We start from the raw sequence: 19,575 nt of genomic DNA on the forward strand, positions 1-19,575 counted from the left end.
TCCAGGTAGATAGCGATGCGTCAGACATCGCACTGGCCACCACACTCAACCAGGCGGGCAGGCCAGTAGCCTTCTTCACTAGAACCCCCCACGTTTCCGAAATCCGACACTCCTCGGTTGAGAAGGAAGCACAAGCCATAGTGGAAGCTGTGCGGCACTGGAGGCACTACCGGTAGGAGGTTCACCCTCGCCACCGACCAGCGGACGGTAGCCTTTATGTTTGACAACGCACAACGGGGTAAAATAAAAAATGACAAAATCTTGAGGTGGAGGATCGAACTCTCCACCTACAATTACAATATCAAGTATCGTCCTGGGGAGCTCAACGAGCCCTCAGATGCCCTGTCCCGCGGCACATGCGCCAGCGTGCAAGGTGAGCGACTTTGGGCTATCCACGATGACCTCTGTCACCCGGGGTCACCCGGCCTATCCACTTTATTAAGGCCCGAAATCTGTCGTACTCCACCGAGAAGTTCAGGGCCATGACCAGGGACTGCCAAGTCTGCGCGGACTGCAAACCGCACTTCTATCGGCCAGACAAGGCTCACCTGGTAAAGGCCTCCCGGCCCTTTGAGCGCCTCAGTATTGACTTCAAAGGGCCCCTCCCCTCCACCAACCGTAATATATACTTCCGGACCGTCATTGACGAGTACTCCCGCTTCCCCTTCGCTGTCCCTTGCCCCAACATGACCTCGGCCACTGATATAAAGGCACTGCACAGCATCTTCACGCTGTTCGGTTTCCCTGCGTACGTCCACAGTGACCAAGGCACATTGTTTATGAGCAATGAGCTGCGTCAGTACCTGCTCAGTAAAGGCAACACCTCGAGCAGGACTACGAGCTGTAACCCGCAGGGAAACAGGCAGGTGGAGAGGGAGAACACGACGGTATGGAAGGCCGTCCTTCTTACCCTCCGGTCTGGAAGTCTCCCGATCCCCCGCTGGCAGGAGGTCCTCCCCGCGCCCTCCACTCCATTAGATCACTCCTTTGCACAGCCACGAACGAGACCCCTCATGACCGTTTGTTTGTCTTCCCTCGGAAGTCCATCTCCGGGGTCTCACTTCCATCCTGGCTGACAGATCCGGGACCTGTCCTTCTCCGGAAGCATACGAGGAGCCATAAGACCAACCCCCTGGTCCAGAGGGTCCAGGTGCTGCACGCCAACCCCCAGTACGTCTACGTCGTGCACCAGGACGGATGGCAAGATACGGTCGCCCTACAGGACCTGGCGCCCGCTGGTTCCCCTGCCAATGCCTACCACCACCACCCACGCCCCTTACGCCCCCCCTGGGTCTGCTGTACTGTCCCGCGCTGCACTGCCGCCACCCACCACCCCCCTGCCTACCTCCACCCCTCAACCATCTCCAACATGCCGGACTGAAGCTCCAGACAGACAACACCCCCCCCCGATTCACCAACTGCAACAACCGTGCCCGCCGCACCGCCAGAGCTGAGGAGGTCTAAGAGAACGATCCGGCCTCCAGACAGACTGAATATTTGATGACCCCCACGTCACCCCTGCTGAACTTAAGTTTTTTAACAGGGGGTGAATGTGGTGAATGTATTCACCTGAATATGAGCTCTCTGCAGAGTACTGTGACCTATGGCCAGGAAATGGTAATATGATCTACTTCCAGGTATTGTACTAGAACCCCGGTGAGCTCCGCCTCTGGCTCCACCCCCACCCCCCCCCGGGGGGATATATAGACCTGCTACCTGTGGGCGGCACTCATTTGTACAGCAGACACTGGCAGGCAAGTTCCTGGATAATAAAGCCTTTTTTCACTCGTTCTCATAGTCTCGCAGTGAATTGATGGAAAATCAGGAGGAGAGCTGGCTGGTGGTAATTTAAACTGAGGATCACCACACCTCAGGCAAGGGGCAAAGTTTAGAAGGCAGAGCCTTCATGAATAACCTCAGCCGGTACAGGAATTAAATCCACACTTTTGGCCTTCCTCTGCATCACAAACTAGCATTTAGGCCAACTGAGCTAAACCGTCGCACTACACAAGTGCTAGGTAATGACCATCTCCAAGAAGAGAAAATCAAAGGATCGCCCATTGGACGTTCAATGGCATTACCACCACCTCCACTATCAGCATCCTGGGGGGTTACCATTGCCCAAAAACTGAATTGGACTAGCTTGTGGCTGCAAGAGCAGGTCAGAGGTAGGAATCCTACAGTGAGTAACTGAACTCCCCACTCCCCAAAGCCGGTCCATAATCTACAAGGCACAAGTCAGGAGTGTGATGGAATACTCTCTGCTTGCTTGGGTGAGTGCAGCTCCAACAACGCTCAAGAAGCTCAGCATCATCCAGGACAAAGCAGCCTTCTGGATTGGCACCCCTTCCATGAACATTTACTCCCTCCACCACCGACTCACAGTGGCAGCCGTGTGTACCATCTACAAGATGCACTGCGGGAACTCACCAAGGCTGCATGGCAGCACTTTCCAAACTCACGACCACTACTATCCAGAAGGACAAGAGCAGCAGATACCTGGAAACACCAATGCCTGAAAATCCCTCTTGAAGCCACTCACTATCCTGACTTAAAATATACCGCTGTTCCTTCACTGTCGTTGGGTCAAAATCCTGGAACTCCCTCCCTAACTGCACTCTGAGTGTATCTGCACCACATGGACTACAGCGCTTCAATAAGGATGGGCAATGAATCCTGACCTAGCCAGCGACACCCACAGCCCATGAATGATGAAAGGAAAAATCACAGTTAACAGCATTGAACTTAGGGCGGCACAGTGGCACAGAGGTTAGAACTGTTGCCTCACGGCACAGCGGACCGGGGTTCAATCCCAGCTCTGGGTCACTGTCCATGTGGAGTTTGCACATTCTCCCAGTGTCTGCGTGGGTCTCATCCCCACAACCCTTTGGAAGGTCTAATGCAGGTAGGGAATATACGGTGAATGGTGAATGGTAGAACCCTCAAGAGTATTGAAAGTCAAAGAGATCTAGGAGTACACGTCCACAGGTCATTGAAAGGGGCAACACAGGTGGAGAAGGTAGTCAAGAAGGCATACGGCATGCTTGCCTTCATTGGCCGGGGCATTGAGTATAAGAATTGGCAAGTCATGTTGCAGCTGTATAGAACCTTAGTTAGGCCACACTTGGAGTATAGTGTTCAATTCTGGTCGCCACACTACCAGAAGGATGTGGAGGCTTTAGAGAGGGTGCAGAAGAGATTTACCAGAATGTTGCCTGGTATGGAGGGCATTAGCTATGAGGAGCGGTTGAATAAACTCGGTTTGTTCTCACTGGAACGAAGGAGGTTGAGGGAAGACCTGATAGAGGTATACAAAATTATGAGGGGCATAGACAGAGTGGATAGTCAGAGGCTTTTCCCCAGGGTAGAGGGGTCAATTACTAGGGGGCATAGGTTTAAGGTGAGAGGGGCAAGGTTTAGAGTAGATGTACGAGGCATGTTTTTTACGCAGAGGGTAGTGGGTGCCTGGAACTCGCTACCGGAGGAGGTGGTGGAAGCAGGGACGATAGTGACATTTAAGGGGCATCTTGACAAATACATGAATAGGATGGGAATAGAGGGATATGGACCCAGGAAGGGTTTCTACCTTGTAGTTTAGTCGGGCAGCATGGTCGGCACGGGCTTGGCGGGCCGAACATTTCTTTGTTCTTTGTAACCCAAAGATTTGCAGGGTAGGTGGATTGGCCACGTTAAATTGCCCACGAAATAGAAAGGGCATGTCAGAAAGGCAAGGTCACAGTGATCATGGGGGACTTCAATATGCAGGTGGACTGGGTAAATAATGCTGCCAGTGGACCCAAAGAAAGGGAATTAATTGAATGTTTACAGGAGGGCTTTTTGGAACAGCTTGTGATGGAGCCCACGAGGGAACAGGCCATTCTGGACTTAGTGTTATGTAATGAACCAGACTTGATAAAAGATCTTAAAGTAAGGGAACACTTAGGAGGCAGTGATCATAATATGGTAGAATTCAGTCTGCAATTTGAAAGAAAGAAGGTAGAATCAGATGTAAAGGTGTTACAGTTAAATAAAGGTAACTACAGGGGCATGAGGGAGGAACTGACGAAAATCGACTGGGAGTAGAGCCTAGTGGGAAAGACAGTAGAACAGCAATGACAGGAGTTTCTGGGAGTAATTGAGGACACAGTACAGAGGTTCATCCCAACGAAAAGAAAGGCTATCAGAGGGGGGATGAGGCAGCCATGGCTGACAAAGGAAGTCAGGGAATGCATCAAAGCAAAAGAGAAAGCCTATAATGTGGCAAAAAGTAGTGGGAAGTCAGAAGATTGGGAAGGCTACAAAAACAAACAGAGGATAACAAAGAGAGAAATAAGGAAAGAGAGGATCAAATATGAAGGTAGGCTAGCCAGTAACATTAGGAATGATAGTAAAGGTTTCTTTAAATACATTAAAAACAAACGGGAGGCAAAAGTAGACATTGGCCGTTCCAAAATGACGCTGGTAATCTAGTGATGGGAGACAAGGAAATAGCTGAGGAACTAAATAAGTACTTTGCATCAATCTTCACAGTAGAAGACATGAGTAATATCCCAACAATTCAGGAGAGTCAGGGGGCAGAGTTGAATATGGTAGCCATCACAAAGGAGAACGTGCTAGAGAAACTAAGAGGTCTAAAAATTGATAAATCTCCGGGCGCAGATGGGCTACATCCTAGAGTTCTAAAGGAGATAGCTGAAGAAATAGTGGAGGTGTTAGTTACGATCTTTCAAAAGTCACTGGAGTCAGGGAAAGTCCCAGAGGATTGGAAAATCGCTGTTGTAACCCCCCTGTTCAAGAAGGGAACAACAAAAAAGATGGAAAATTATAGGCCAGTTAGCCTAACCTCAGTTGTTGCCAAGATTCTAGAATCCTCGGTTGTTGCCAAGATTCTAGAATCCATCGTTAAAGATGAGATTTCTAAATTCTTGGAAGTGCAGGGTCGGATTAGGACAAGTCAGCATGGATTTAGTAAGGGGAGGTCGTGCCTGACAAACCTGTTAGAGTTCTTTGAAGAGATAACAAATAGGTTAGACCAAGGAGAGCCAATGGATGTTATCTATCTTGACTTCCAAAAGGCCTTTCATAAGGTGCCTCACGGGAGACTGCTGAGTAAAATAAGAGCCCATGGTATTCGAGGCAAGGTACTAACATGGATTGACGATTGGCTGTCAGGCAGAAGGCAGAGAGTTGGGATAAAAGGTTCTTTTTCGGAATGGCAACCGGTGACGAGTGGTGTCCCGCAGGCTCCAGTGTTGGGGCCACAGCTGTTCTCTTTTCTATTAACGATCTAGATGGCGAGACTGGGGGAATTCTGGCTAAGTTTGCCGATGATACAAAGATAGGTGGAGGGGCAGGTAGTATTGAGGAGGTGGGGAGGCAGCAGAAAGATTTCGACAGTTTAGGAGAGTGGTCCAAGAAATGGCTGATGCAATTCAAAGTGGGCAAGTGCGAGGTCTTGCACTTTGGAAAAAAGAATAGAGGCATGGACTATTTTCTAAATGATGACAAAATTCATGATGCTGAAGTGCAAAGGAACTTGGGAGTCCTAGTCCAGGATTCTCTAAAGGTAAACTTGCAGGTTGAGTCCGTAATTAAGAGGCTTGGAATATAAAAGCAGGGATGTACTTCTGAAGCTTTATAAAGCACTAGTTAGGCCCCATTTAGAATACTGTGAGCAATTTTGGGCCCCACACCTCAGGAAGGACATACTGGCACTGGAGCGGGTCCAGCGGAGATTCACACGGATGATCCCAGGAATGGTAGGCCTAACATACGATGAACGTCTGAGGATCCTGGGATTATATTCATTGGAGTTTAGGAGGTTGAGGGGAGATCTAATAGAAACTTACAAGATAATGAATGGCTTAGATAGGGTGGACGTAGGGAAGCTGTTTCCATTAGCAGGGGAGACTAGGACCCGGGGGCACAGCCTTAGAATAAAAGGGAGTCACTTTAGAACAGAGATGAGGAGAAATTTCTTCAGCCAGAGAGTGGTGGTCTGTGGAATTCATTGCCACAGAGGGCGGTGGAGGCCGGGACGTTGTGTATCTTTAAGACAGAAGTTGATAAATTCTTGATTTCTCGAGGAATTAAGGGCTATGGAGAGAGAGCGGGTAAATGGAGTTGAAATCAGCCATGATTGAATGGTGGAGTGGACTCGATGGGCCGAATGACCTTACTTCCGCTCCTGTGTCTTATGGTCTTATGGTCTTAATTGGAAAAACTAAGAAAAAACATTGAGCCTGTATGGACTGTATTGGTACTTGATATCATGAGTAATATCACTGGGGCCTATATTATCACCAGCATCAGAAGCCTGAGGATTGGACCCATGGTGTTGCTGGTATGAATGTACTGACATTGAGTCTCTGGTTAGTCATCTTCAAAGTGACCTGCCTCAAGTTTCAGAGATAATGAAAGATTTCATTGCAGTGATAATGTAAGCCTGCTAGTGACATAATGATGAAGATTATTATTATAATTAATCTTGGCGAATTTCTACCTATAATGCAACATTCAAAAATGTGGTGCCATTGGTCCGAAATTAGGAAACTAGTGGAAGATTAAGGAATGTCAGGTGAAATTTTTATGCAAAGTGAAATAGATGAATAGAATAAATTACTGGGAAGACCATTAAAGTAAAGTGTATGCAAAGAGTTCAAGTGCACACCTCTGAAAGGACACATTAAAGATATGGTGGGGTTGGACTCAATGAGATTGAGACTTGCTTGTTAGATTTGTACTTTTTCTTGTTTTTGAAAATGATCATGTTCTTGCATTGTTACAGAGAGTGATAATGGACTTGTATTGACACTGGGATCATGGACCCATTTGTGCCTGCTCGTACCATTAAAATGGTATCTGTTCCAGTATCATGGACACTGCTTCTCAGTCTGTTCTGGCATTTCTGCGAAGGGTATTTGCATTTCATGTTGTGATTATGAGGAGTAAACGTGGACCTGAATTGCAACTGGTTAGATCAATACTGGTGTTGGACTCATTCATGAGTCCTGGGTTCTGCATTTTAGTACGGCTGGATCTGTTTATGATCTTTATTCAATTCAGTTGGTTCATTTCCTTCCCTTCAGGTCATGAAAGGTAACTTCGTAAAACGAGCAAACTGTGAATATGTAAGTTTGCTGAGCTGAAAGGTCATGTAACAAATTACCGGTGGGGCTCCTTCGGAGCCTTCAAACATCAGCATGGCCAGGAGGTGGCCAGGAGGTGGCCAGGGGAGCAATATTTGTCAGGTCAGGCCCACGCACCAGAGCTGGTACAGAGGAATCAGCCATGGCTCAGTTGGCAACAGTCTTGCCTTTGAGACACAAGGGGCGGGGTTCTCCGATTACAGACTCCGAAATCGCGTTTGGCGATCGGCCGGAGAATCCGTTTTTATGTTGAAATCGGGAGCGGCGCTGTTTTTCGGATGCTCCACCCCCTCAAAAACAGCGTACTTGTTGGGAAGTCACCGGAGACCCTCCCCCTTTGCTGCGCCCCTGATGGGCCGACTTCCCGACGCGTCAGACACGTGTCCTCTCAGTTTTCATGAACCTGGCGTGGCAGCTGCGGTCTGTGTCCAGCGCCGCCACAGTCGGGGAGGGGGGCTCAGCTGGCCGGGGAGGCTTCAACGGAGGCTGGAGGGTGGTCTAGGGGTGGCGAGGGGGGCTACAGGGGGGCACTACCTGGCAGGCCAGGTCCACGCACGACCGGAGCCATGTTGTATGGCACGGCCGCCGCAGACCGCTGCCATGTGCATGCGCGGCCACGGAACTGACCATCCTGTGTCCGTATCGGCAAATAAAGCTGGGGGCTTTATGTGCCGTGGCTGCTAGCCCTCTACAAGGTGGAGCATTGGTGCGGGGGCAGCGCCGACTTTTTGGTCGTAAGATCAGACGCTACCTCTGGACATAGCCGCAAAATCGGCGAATCCAGCCCAAGGTTTGAGTCTCGCTGCAGGGATGTGAGCACCATGATCTGCACTTTTCTGCTGGGCTGAGGCAGGACTGAATGAGTTGGCGGGCTGGGTTCCCCGTTCCTGAGACTAAATGTTGACGCCAGCGGAGGAACTGCGGCATTTTATGACAAAGAAATTGGCGCCGAACCCTCACTGATCCTACGACCGGTGAGGGGCTAGTAGCCACGCTGAGTAAAACTCTCGGCTCCCAAGATATAAACGGCTGGAGAATGGCCGGGTCGCTGGCCGCACATGCGCACAACGACAACCTGGACCTGCAGTGGTCACGCTGTAAAACATGGTGCGCGGGCCTGACCTGACAAATATTGCTCCCCTGGCCACCTCCTGGCCACCTCCTGGCCACCTCCTGGCCATGCCTTGACCACCCCCCACCAGACCCCCAGCCCTTGCGGAAGCCCCACCTGGCCAGCAGCACAGCTCCCATCCTACTATGGCGAGCTGGACACAGTTCGCAGCCACCACGCCGGGTTCCCGACCGCTGAGACCACCTGTGAACAAGGTCAGGAACTCGGCCCATCAAGGGCAGAGCATCAGGGGAGAGCCTTCAGGTGATGCTCCAACGCCGTTCCAATGACGCGCGACGCGCTGATGCCATTTCCAAAGGGGCAGAGGTTACAAAACTGGCGTCAAAGCAGTGCTGCCCCCTGATTTGGGCGTCAAAAGGGATTCTCCGTCCGATCGCTGATTTCAAAATCGGCGTCGGGGAATGGTGAATCCCGCCGGGAGTCTTTCAGATTATCCTTCACATTTCAGGAAATTGCTCACCCACCCCCAGCGACCAGAGACTAAATCCAGGTGGGTTCAGAGACTTAAGGGACAATGAAACAAACATCTTCAAAAGGAGTCATCAAAACACCATTTTATTGATATCAATACCACCAGAAAGCTGAGAAACATTAGTGCAACTTGTTCTATAAATGTATGAAACCTGCTTTTCAACCATCAGGAAACAATAGTATAAATAACAACATAGAAAAAGCAGAAAGGACGTACATTAATCACAAAATGTGATGTCACTGCCCAAAATGATCCAAAAGGATTTTCTCTTTGTTATATAAAGATGATAAATAACTTAAATACATTTTAAGATTTTATTTACCTACAAGCTGTACACGTGAGGTAGAAAAATAATTTTTATTTTCCCTTAGAGCATCAACAGATAAATTATTAAAGCAATGGGTTTTGCCCTGGAATTCTTAATGGTATTTTTTTTTCTGCATCTACAAACGGGTCATGGTGCACGATGAGGCTTATTGTCTGAGAATCCACAACCGCAAAGAAATAGACAAACAAGCTTTGACATGAAGTGTGTCACATTTCATAACTCTTTGGTGTTGGCATTCTAACAGCAAGTTAACCCCGATATCACACTGCCTGCCCTTGTGGTTCTAGGTCATGTATTTTACTGCATTGAATCTCTCGTTGTTACAATAGCATGCTTGGCATGACGCACCGCCAGTGATCCACTGCGACTTACCATATTCCTTTTATCGTTTATTTCAATGGGAAATAAATCAACTGCGTTAAGCATCAGGGGGCGACTTTCTTATCTGCACTGCGTTAAGTACCCTGGTTAATGCGTTTGCAATAAATTCCCATCGGCATTATTGTGGCATAGTCCTGGGATATTTAACAATGGTAATGGTGCTGTATAAGTGCATATTGTTGTTGTAGTGGTTGCATCCAATTTATTTCACATATATAATTTATTCTAAATAGGTTAAATGCTTGTTAAAATAAGGGGCAGGAATTTTGCACAAATTTATTAACCAGGAATCTAAAAATATCACAGAGAGGAAATTAAACTCTAAGCATGGCTAACCATAAAGTCCTTTGCTGAATTGAGTCTAGAATTTCCCCATGTCAGGTTCAGAGCTGGTCTGCTGTGTTACACACTTCTCTCAGGTATTCCTGAGCATATCGCAAGTACTTTGAAAAAGGCAAGTCCCACCTGGCCAAAGGTCCGCTCATGTACAGGGTAAGTAAAGATTCATAACTTGGATTGGAGTTTAAAATTAGAGGCCTATTGCAGCATTGAGCACTTTACAACTGGGCTGCTGAGCCTGCAGGACCTGCTGAGTCCATCCCTCATTTTCTGTTTCCAAGAATTTAAATTGAACCATAGTACCACTACAGTGCAGAATGAGGCCATTCAGCCCATTGAGTCTGCAATGCCCCTCAGAAAGAGTACTCTACCTAGGTCCACTCTCCCACCCTATCCCTGTAACCTTGTAACCATCTAACCTGCACACTTTTGGACTGTGGGAGAAAACCAGAGCATCAGGAGGAAACCGGTGCAGACACGGGGAGAACGTGCAAACTCCACACAGTCACCCAAGGCCAAAATTGAACCCTGATCCTTGGCGCTGTGAGGCAGCAGCACGGTATTTCAGATCTCCAGTGTCCGCAGTATTGTGCTTTTATCATTTAAAGGGGGAACTTAACGGGATATGGGGAATGAATAGGGAATTCGGGCTCGAACTTGAGGAGCCAATGCCAGCACAGGCAATGATGGAATGAATGGCCTCCTTCTGTGCAATTAATTTATGACATTTTGTGGGACAGCAAAAAACCTACTTGGCTTTTGGCTTCATTGATCCTCTTGTCGATCAATTTATTGACCAAAATTGCTAGCATGTTGCAAACAAAACTTCACAGATAATCTTTTTATTTCTCTTTTGCAAAATAGTTCAAAATGAAAAATAATTCTGCTTATTTAAAACTGTATTGGTCTAGGAGTGGCACAAAATCCGAAGATCAGCACGGATATGGAAGGTCATTCGGCCTATCTTAATTTTTCCATTCAGAATAAGAAATTTACATCTCCCCATCACATAGACTGATTGAAAGGCATTTAGTCAAAGTTTTCTCTTTGACACTATCCTTCCCAGAGACCAGCATTCATCATCCAATCATGAATATGTTTTCCCTTGCATCTGCCTTAAATTGCCCTCTCATCATTTTTAACCAAGGTTCTTTGACCCTACTAAATTATAAAGTGCTATTAAACCCTAATAAATGGTTTGCTCAGACAAGATTATATTTGGAGTTCTTCATGCTGAATGGAAGCTAATCAGAACGGTGGGTATATATTTTCATTTTAAACAGTAACTGTGTCTGAGTCACATTTGTGTTCACCTGCAATCAGCTCTACCTGACAGTGTCAATAGGCAAACAAAATGGTTTCCAACGGATTTTCATCTGCTGCAAACCCATTTTTCAGGTGCGAAATAGGTGAATGAGCAGTTGAACACTTCAGTTGAGTCCAAAATTAACTTTCTGTCCTTTGATCTAGGGAAACCTCATTCCAGCACTTGTGAATGATGTTGCCACAATGATTGGATCTTCCAGATCCTTTCCTTCCCTAAAACAATAATGATCAAAGAACATAGGAAAGGCGGGCTATCATTCAGGCCCTCGAGCATGCAATTAGAATATGGTTTGTTTGTATCTTAATTCCAATTTCCAACCTTGGTTCTGTGACTGTTCATACCCTTGTCAATAAAATACTTTTTTCTTTTAATTTAAAGTATCCAATCCTTTTATTTCCAATTAAGGGACAATTTAGCGTGGCCAATCCACCTATGCTGCATATCTTTTGGTTGTGCGGGTGAGACCCATTCAAAAACGAGGAGAATGTGCAGACTCTACACGGACAGTGACCCGGGGCCGGGACTAAATCTGGGTCCTCAGTGCTGTGATGCAACAGTGCTAACCACTGCGCCACTGTGCCGCCCCCCAAAAAACACTCTTGGGTATCAGTTCCAAAACTGTGTTGGATGTCTCAACTGCATTTGGGGAAGGAAGTTCCAGATTTCCTCTGTGTACCGAAATAAATTAGGACAATGGATTTTTGAACGATTTAACTCACTGGTAAACTTACATCATTGGAAGTCCTGGGATCTGTTGAAGAGTATCCATTTACTATAATCCATCTACTGGCTGCCTGAAATCTAAAAAAAAGACACCGCACTGTCGCCAATAGTTTCATCTCTCGCTTTGTTTTGTTGAAGAATGTTGGGTCGAAATCCATCTCCACAGAATTGAGAATACTATCCAAAACTCAACAGTTAGCTTCTGAAAATGAAACTTGATACGTATTTTAGAATGCTCATCAGCAGAATCAAGCAATCCAAATGTGCAGAGCACAGTTAATACTGCACACGTCACTTAATTGATGTATGAAGAAGGCCTCATGAAATATCTTTCACATTCTATGCATATCCACCGCATACCAGATATTCAAATATAAGCACACTTTGATGCAGGTTTTCTTCTATGTTGCCATTAGAATTCAGGGGCAAAGTTATTTACTACACTAAGGTGTGTTAGTGGAAATGCATCTATTCCAGTTTAGATTCAAAAATAAACTTTAAGCTTCTTACAATAGTTTGTAAAAGCTTGTAAAATAAACATCAGTATTTACATTATGGACATGCACCAGTTACCATATTTTAAATAATATATCCTAATTTTCAAAAAGGCTAGTATCTCTCCATTCCAGGTACCCGTCACTAGTTTTGACAGCTTGCCTGTATCTTTGTTAACTGTGAAATAGGAAGGTTCCAACCTGAGTCTGAAGGAAGCCGCACGTGAATACATTTTCCACTTCAATTTTGAGTATTATTAAAGTGACAAGAAAAGGTTCACAAAGTTGACCTTGGCTTCTTGGATAAATAAGAAGACTTCATGGTCTCTTACTTTTTTTCAAGATAAAGGAGGAAATTGATAAAGTTGATCCAAGCAAATTTCCCATTGCAGCGATTGACTGGGATATCAGGAGATGCAAATTTAAAAATGAGCAAACTATTAGGAATTTCAGGCAGAACATTTTCTCCCAAAGGAAAACAGGTACGTGGAATGAAAGACGGCTCAACGTAATTCTTAAGAACAAGGGGTTGACAAATAAGGTGTCGGTTGGCATAGGGCTGATGGATCAAGAAAAGGTCAGGCTTGTGTGTACCAGGTCATCCTTAGGTGGTTCAATGCTCGGGAAAGCAGCCTAGACTTTGTGATCTTATAAGTTCATAAGATAGGTTCATAAGATATAGGAGCTGAATTTGGCCATTCGGCCCATCGAGTCTGCTCCACTAGTCTATCATAGCTGATATGTTCCTCATCTGTTACCTACAATGTTACAGACCAAGAGCTAGATTGCAAAATCAGCCAGACCATCACTTCCCTAGAACACATGACCTAGGAGCGGGAGTAGGCAATTTAGCCTCCCGAGCCTAACACCTTCACTGTGACCATGGCTGATCCCATCCTGGCCTCAACTCCACCGTCCTGCCCATTCTCCATAAACCTTCAACCCATTATCAATTAAAAATCTGTTTAACTCCTCCTTAAGTTTACTCTTAATGATGACAAAACTCTCATTGAAACAGTAAGACTGACAGCTACATCTCTGGACATGCACAGTTAAATGTGGAAAGCCAGAAGTTGATGTCAGTGATTCCTGCTCCTTCTCAGGATGTCCTATTGAAGCACAAAGATGGAAATCGTTATAAATTATTTGAGCTTACATAAGCTTCCACTTTTTGCACTGTAATCTCACTGTAAAACCCCTTGAAGAAGTTATGCTTTGTTGATGAGATGTAATTAGGTTTCTAACAGCATAGCAAATCATAACTACTTCTGAACAACTTCTCTGGTTTTGAAAAGCACATCCAATATTTGTGGAATGTGACATTTCTCCATTATGATAAAGGTTGCATAGGTTTTAATGGAATAAAAATTAATCTTTGTTTAAATATTTATTTATAATATTTCAGCTTCTACCTTAGCCCCATGTGTATGTTCCAATCTTTATGTTACTCTCTGTAAACTGATTAGAAAGAGAAGAATAATCATTGCATTTTACTTCCTGGTTTTCTGTCTGTTAGAAAATTTAAACAGGATTGGCTTTTTAGCCTGCTTGATGGCACCATTGTTGCTATCCGCCATAGTTGATTCCAGAATCAAATTAATACAGGATAGGTGAAATCCACACCGCAGGTGAAATCCACACCACGGAGATTGCTGGAACATTTTGGGTAGCTTTGTTCAAAGTCTACGGTGAACAGAGACACTCCCCAATAACCTGGGCTCGATATTGCTCTATTACAGGCAGAGCCACTGCAATACCGCCACAAGTGCACGATTTGGATCAAACAAGTTTTAGAGGCAGATTTTATTTCTTGTGACAGTAAGATCTGTGGGGAGGTTTCTCTCCAGACATTATCTTATCTTGTTCTACATTTTGTTAATTATGGCTATTTTTCTAAAGACTTGTGAGGGTCTGTAAATGAGTCATTTCAGCCTCATGAATTTGTGATCATACCCAGGAATCTGTAGCCTCAGAGAACTTTGCTCATTGCGTATGCATTTCATTCACAGAATGCTATGCAGATGACTGAGTGGCAGAACAAGAGAAGAAACACAGGGACAAACCGAGATAAAGGTTAATGCTGTCCTGGGGGCATGTTGGTTCAAACCTTGTGCAGAGGTTAAACAACAAACCTCCATCAATCTGATTGCAAGATGAAGGCTCCTTTGAACAACAGTGGGCAGAGGAAGTTGCATAGTCCCTCTCACACCCTGCATCATAGGAAGTTTTTGTTTGCACTCCTTGTGGGATTGCTCCAAAGATAAGTAGCTTTTCCATTCCCCAGCACCCACACTTTCAAAGAGAACATGCTCAATCAGTCAGACTACCTTTGAACCTCATTATTTATTCACTCTTTAACTTGCATTGTAAGGCGATCTTGTGTGGCCTCTTTCAATTTGGCCGGTTCTTGAAATTCCAGTGTCCATTTTTGACTGCTCTAAAGCTTGGGTAAATCTAGATTTTCCAAATAAAGATACCTGTGTAAAGAATTCTAAACCAGGATTCTTTAAACTGAAAGTACATGCAGTTTCAGTGATGGGGTCAACGAGATTTAGCTCTGAGCTCTCCCATGTGTCTGTCCTGCACCTATACAACTTTGTCTCATTGTTACAAGGGGCCACAAGCCATAGCTGAAGTTACAATTTACTTTCTTATTCTCTCAATTGCTGCCTTTGTCCCATTGTCGCAATTGCTTATTTGTTAGTGTTTGCAAGTGTAAATCTCTTCTCTTTGTGAACACTGCTGACACTCCACATAGCAGCACCACTGCACTTGACAGTGACAGGGCCTATTTACCAAGAGACTCTGGGTGTTATGGCCCTGCCCACAGCACATACTTTCGCAGTTTGTCTCCTTCGAGCAGACCCTGCCAGCGGTGCCAGGAGAGTATTTACTTGGTCGACAGAAATTTGGGGAGTCCTCTATGTACACCAGATCCGTAGTCCTTGGGATGTGATTCTTCAAGGTGTAACTGTGCTTTTTGGGGCTGATGAGCTCAGTCTCGCCTGTGGCATCATTGGTGATACTGTGGACTCTAACAGCAGTTTCATATTTGAGCTTGAGAAGTTTGCCTGTTTCATGAAAGGATGAGAGTTGCTTCCAACAGGTTCGAACTGCACAGGACCCAGATACACCATGGCATTTGCACGTGGTCTTCAAACCACTTTTCACAGCCTGGAAGAGAGGGAACAGCAGTGAGTAGACCAATAGACAACATCATCTTGCATGACAACCATTAGAATCATTGGTTAGTTCAGTTGGCTGGGCGGCTGGTTCATGATGCAGAGCAACAGCCAAAAGCATGGGTTCAATTCCCATATCAGCTGAGATTACCATGAAGGCCCTGCCTTCCCAACCTAGTCCCTCGTCTGAGATAGAAACAGGAGAGCAGCCAATGGGACAATGGTGACTTTCATTTATTTGTATGAGGAAATCCACACCTCATTACTTTCTAAGCAGCTCCAGAATGAAGGGAACTGTCATGTTGCAGTTATTGTTATTGGAATCCCAATGCAGAATCCTAAACTAATGATCTAGAGGCAGCAGTTCAAGACTCAGTATGGGCACTGGCAATTCGAATTCTGTTACTATAAATGCGGAACAAAACGTTAGTGTCTATATCGCTACCTCATTGCTGTTACAAAACCCATCTGATTCACTGATGTCCCTTGGGTGAAAGAAATCTGTTGAATTTTCTTTTACAAATTTAGAATACCCAATTATTTTTTTTCCAATTAAGGGGCAATTTAGCGTGGTCAATCCACCTAACCTGCACATCTTTAGGTTATGGGGGTGAAACCCACGCAGACAATCTGCTGATTTTAAACAGTCTGGCCGATGTATGATCCCGGACTGGCAGCATTGGGTTAAGTATTAATTGCCTTCTGAAATCATTGAGCAAGCCACTGGGTTTGGGAAGGGCAGAAAATATTGTCTTCCTGGTAATGCTCACGTGCCATGAATGATCAAGAAGAAATCCGATTGCTTAAGAATCAAAAAAATGAATCAGGGTAGAGTGCTCAAAGCAATGTGGCAACCTCACTATCTACAGATTGCCGCCTTTGCAAAGGGAAATAGTTATCACTGGTTCATTCCATATATGCTTTCCCAATATGCTGAGTTATGGGAATGCACCAGAGTGATATTGAATTCAGTCAGGTAGTTAGCATGGAATATCACTGAATCATCATTGGGGCCAGGGAGAATCTCACCAAATTCCTGTTCTTGGAAGTGCTTTTGGAATTTTTTTATTCCCCCAAATTAAATTAGCCGAGTCCATGACAGTGTAGACCATCCATGGTATGCATGAAAGGGGAAGGGCGCCATAGTCCCAGATGACCATAGGCTGCTTTCCCCTTTGAGGGGGAGATATGACTGGTGGTGATTTAACGGAGATTCACCACACCTCAGGCTAGGGGCACGGTTGAGAACGTGGGGCCTTCATGGATAACGTCAGCCAGTACGGAGATTGAACCTGAACTGTTGGCACCGCTCCGCATCACGAGCCAGCCATCGAGCCAGCTGAGCTGACCAACCTCCGCCTGTATGAAGGGGTAGGTTCAATAGGTTAGATGGGCTTTAGTTAATTCAATCTTTTCTTCTATCTACAGTATATAACATTTAGGGAACTCCCAGTACAATATCATAACAATATGTCAATTAGTCAGCTTGTAAAATGGCACTTCAGAAATGTACATGTCTTGAAGGTCTGCTAGCCACGTGTTTCCCATTGTCAATGAGACTTCCTATTGAAGCCACCCTACGCCGCCAGGATACCCGTGGGCAGGAGTGTGCTGCCAGCAGGAAAAGAGAATCCCAACAGCCGGAAAATTCCGGCCACTATCTCCTTGACTCCTCACTGTTTTTCTAGTCATGCAGATCATTAATCCATAGACAAACGAGTCCGGATTTCCGTAAAATCATTGGCTGGGATTCTCCGACCCTGCACCGGGACATTTTTCGGGGGCCGGTGGGATTCCCGCCACGCAGGTTGGGGGCCGTTGACAGCGGCCCCTGCACAATTCTCCGGGCCCCGATGGGCCGAGTGGCCGTCAAGTTTTGCCCAGTCCCGCCGGCGTGGGTTACTCACCTCACACACGGTGGGACCTGGCAAGTAAGTGTGCGGGGGCCGTCCTGGGAGGGAGGGGGGCGTGGGGGGCCCCCGCGGTGGCCTGGCCCGTGATCGGGGCGTACCGATCTGCAGGCGGGCTGGTTCCGTGGGGGACCTTCGTTCCTCTGTGGCTGGCCCCTGTAGGGCTCCGCCATATTGCCCAGGGGCCGGCGCAGAGAAGGGAACCCACGCGCATGTGCGGAAATACGCCGGCCGTTCTGCGCATGTGCGGAAATACGGCGGCCGGTCTGCGCATGCGCGAGATTATGCTGGCCGTTCCGTGCATGCGCGAACTCACGCTGGCCCTTTGGCGGCGGCTGGAGCTGGGGGAACCACTCCGGTGTCAACCTAGCCCCGAGAAAGGTGAGAATTCCTCACTTTCGGGGGTAGTTGATGCCGCAGTGGTTGGCACCGGTTTTTACGCCGGCATGGGGACATAGCCCCATTATTGCAGAATCCCGCCCATTATTGGAAAATTCACATATGATTTGATTTTGTCTCCTTTATGAAAATAAGGGAGTGAATGATTTGTGCCCTCAATCCATTTCACATAATTTAAGAAGTACAAATAAAGACTGTTAATGAAATGTGAGCAAAATGTTATAATGTACTCAATCAGCAGGGCTGAAATAGAGCAGGTGGGATCTCCTGTTATTTTTGAAGCAGTTTTGTCTATTTTTTCATAATTACAACACCAAATTTAGATACTGAGAAGACTTCAGATTCAGTCGGGCTATTTGCCTCAGTTGACGCAGCCAGTTTAAACTTTCCTGTCCTTTCACCTCGAGGCCTGTGTTTGAATCCAGCCCACATCAAATTACTCTCACTCTTGTCTGTCAGGGTCATCAGCTAAATTGATTCAGGGCAATTCCAACCCAGTTTAAGCCAGCACACTTGAAACTGCTGATAGTTTGAAGAAACATGCCTTCAATTGGGAATCATGATTGGTATTTTTTGACTATGGTGACGGCTTACATGGCACTGATCTCAAAGGCCATGGCACCGATAGTGTCCATTCCAACACTAATATACCCCATCCTGATAAACACTAAGAAACCAACATTGCAACGTTGCAACTAACATCTGAAAATTAAGCTCCTTTGAATTTTAACATGTAAATTACTTATAATATCTTTCTGCACTATTTTAACAGATAATTTTGCCTGCTTTGAATAGAAGGCAACAAAGCGATCCTGTCGAGATTCTATGTTATAATATACATGGGATTCCAAAAGGTTTCCTCGCTTTTTATTTTATGTAAACCCACTTTGAACAGGTATGGCTTTAATAAGCCAGTTCGCCTAACCTATCGCAGTCAGTGGTGGATTAGAGGGGCTTCAAATCCCAAAGTGACCATCTCTTGTTTCCTGAAAGCATTGCAATGCTTTGCTCTCTTTGCATAAACATGCTTTATCCTGACTAATGCCTTATTTGCAGTTCTTTGCAATCAGTCAGTAAATACACTTCAGGCAATGTTCCTTATCAGACTGACAGCTAACCTGCTAACCTCTGCTCCCAGCCTCCTACTATATTAGTACTTGGTACCTGGTAGCTGCAATTAAAACACAAAGAACCCGGGCTGGAAGGTACTATTAGCGTTAACTTTTAATATTTTCCGGTATGAAATTCCTGTGGCCAGTAATTTAACAGACAGATTAATCCCATGGGTTGTATTGTACGAACATCGCATATTATTTCATCCAGGGAGAGGTTTGCTGGTATTGATAATTCTTGACAGTTAGAAGATCTCAGTGCTTGTCATTTTTTTAATTACTTCCCTTTGAAAAACAAAACTGTCGATACAATGTAGAGGTTTAGACTGGCAATGATGCTGTCGTGACTGAAGGAACAATGGCTTTATTGGAAGGCAGCGCATGTCAAGCACAAATGATTCCACTTGCAGCATTTTTCAAGCAAGGATCCAAAGAATTCTCTTTGATTTACGGGCAATTTTTTTTTTTAAAGCTTTTGCTGTTTTCTGTTTTAATGCTGTGCGCTATGAGTAAAACGGTGGCAGGTAGAATTAAATAGGCCTGTTCAGGCTCATGCTTGTAATTCCCCACCAAGTGAATTCCTGATCTCAGCCTGGGGGTAACAGCAAGCTGAGCTCTACCATTTTGT

General features: G+C 45.7%; 1 protein-coding gene across 1 annotated transcript in view; it reads right to left on the reverse strand.

The window, feature by feature from the left end:
• Nucleotides 1-8,817: 8,817 nt before the first annotated feature.
• The window catches only part of wnt9b (wingless-type MMTV integration site family, member 9B), a 41,295-nt gene continuing 30,537 nt past the window's right edge, over nucleotides 8,818-19,575 (reverse strand). Inside the window, exon 4 of the mRNA XM_072486988.1 lies at nucleotides 8,818-15,518. Coding sequence (XP_072343089.1) covers nucleotides 15,045-15,518 — 474 coding nt within the window. The 3' untranslated portion in view covers nucleotides 8,818-15,044. The remainder of the gene's footprint in view (nucleotides 15,519-19,575) is intronic.

This window comes from Scyliorhinus torazame, chromosome 21, assembly GCF_047496885.1.
Source record: "Scyliorhinus torazame isolate Kashiwa2021f chromosome 21, sScyTor2.1, whole genome shotgun sequence".
NCBI classification, from domain to species: Eukaryota; Metazoa; Chordata; class Chondrichthyes; order Carcharhiniformes; family Scyliorhinidae; genus Scyliorhinus; species Scyliorhinus torazame.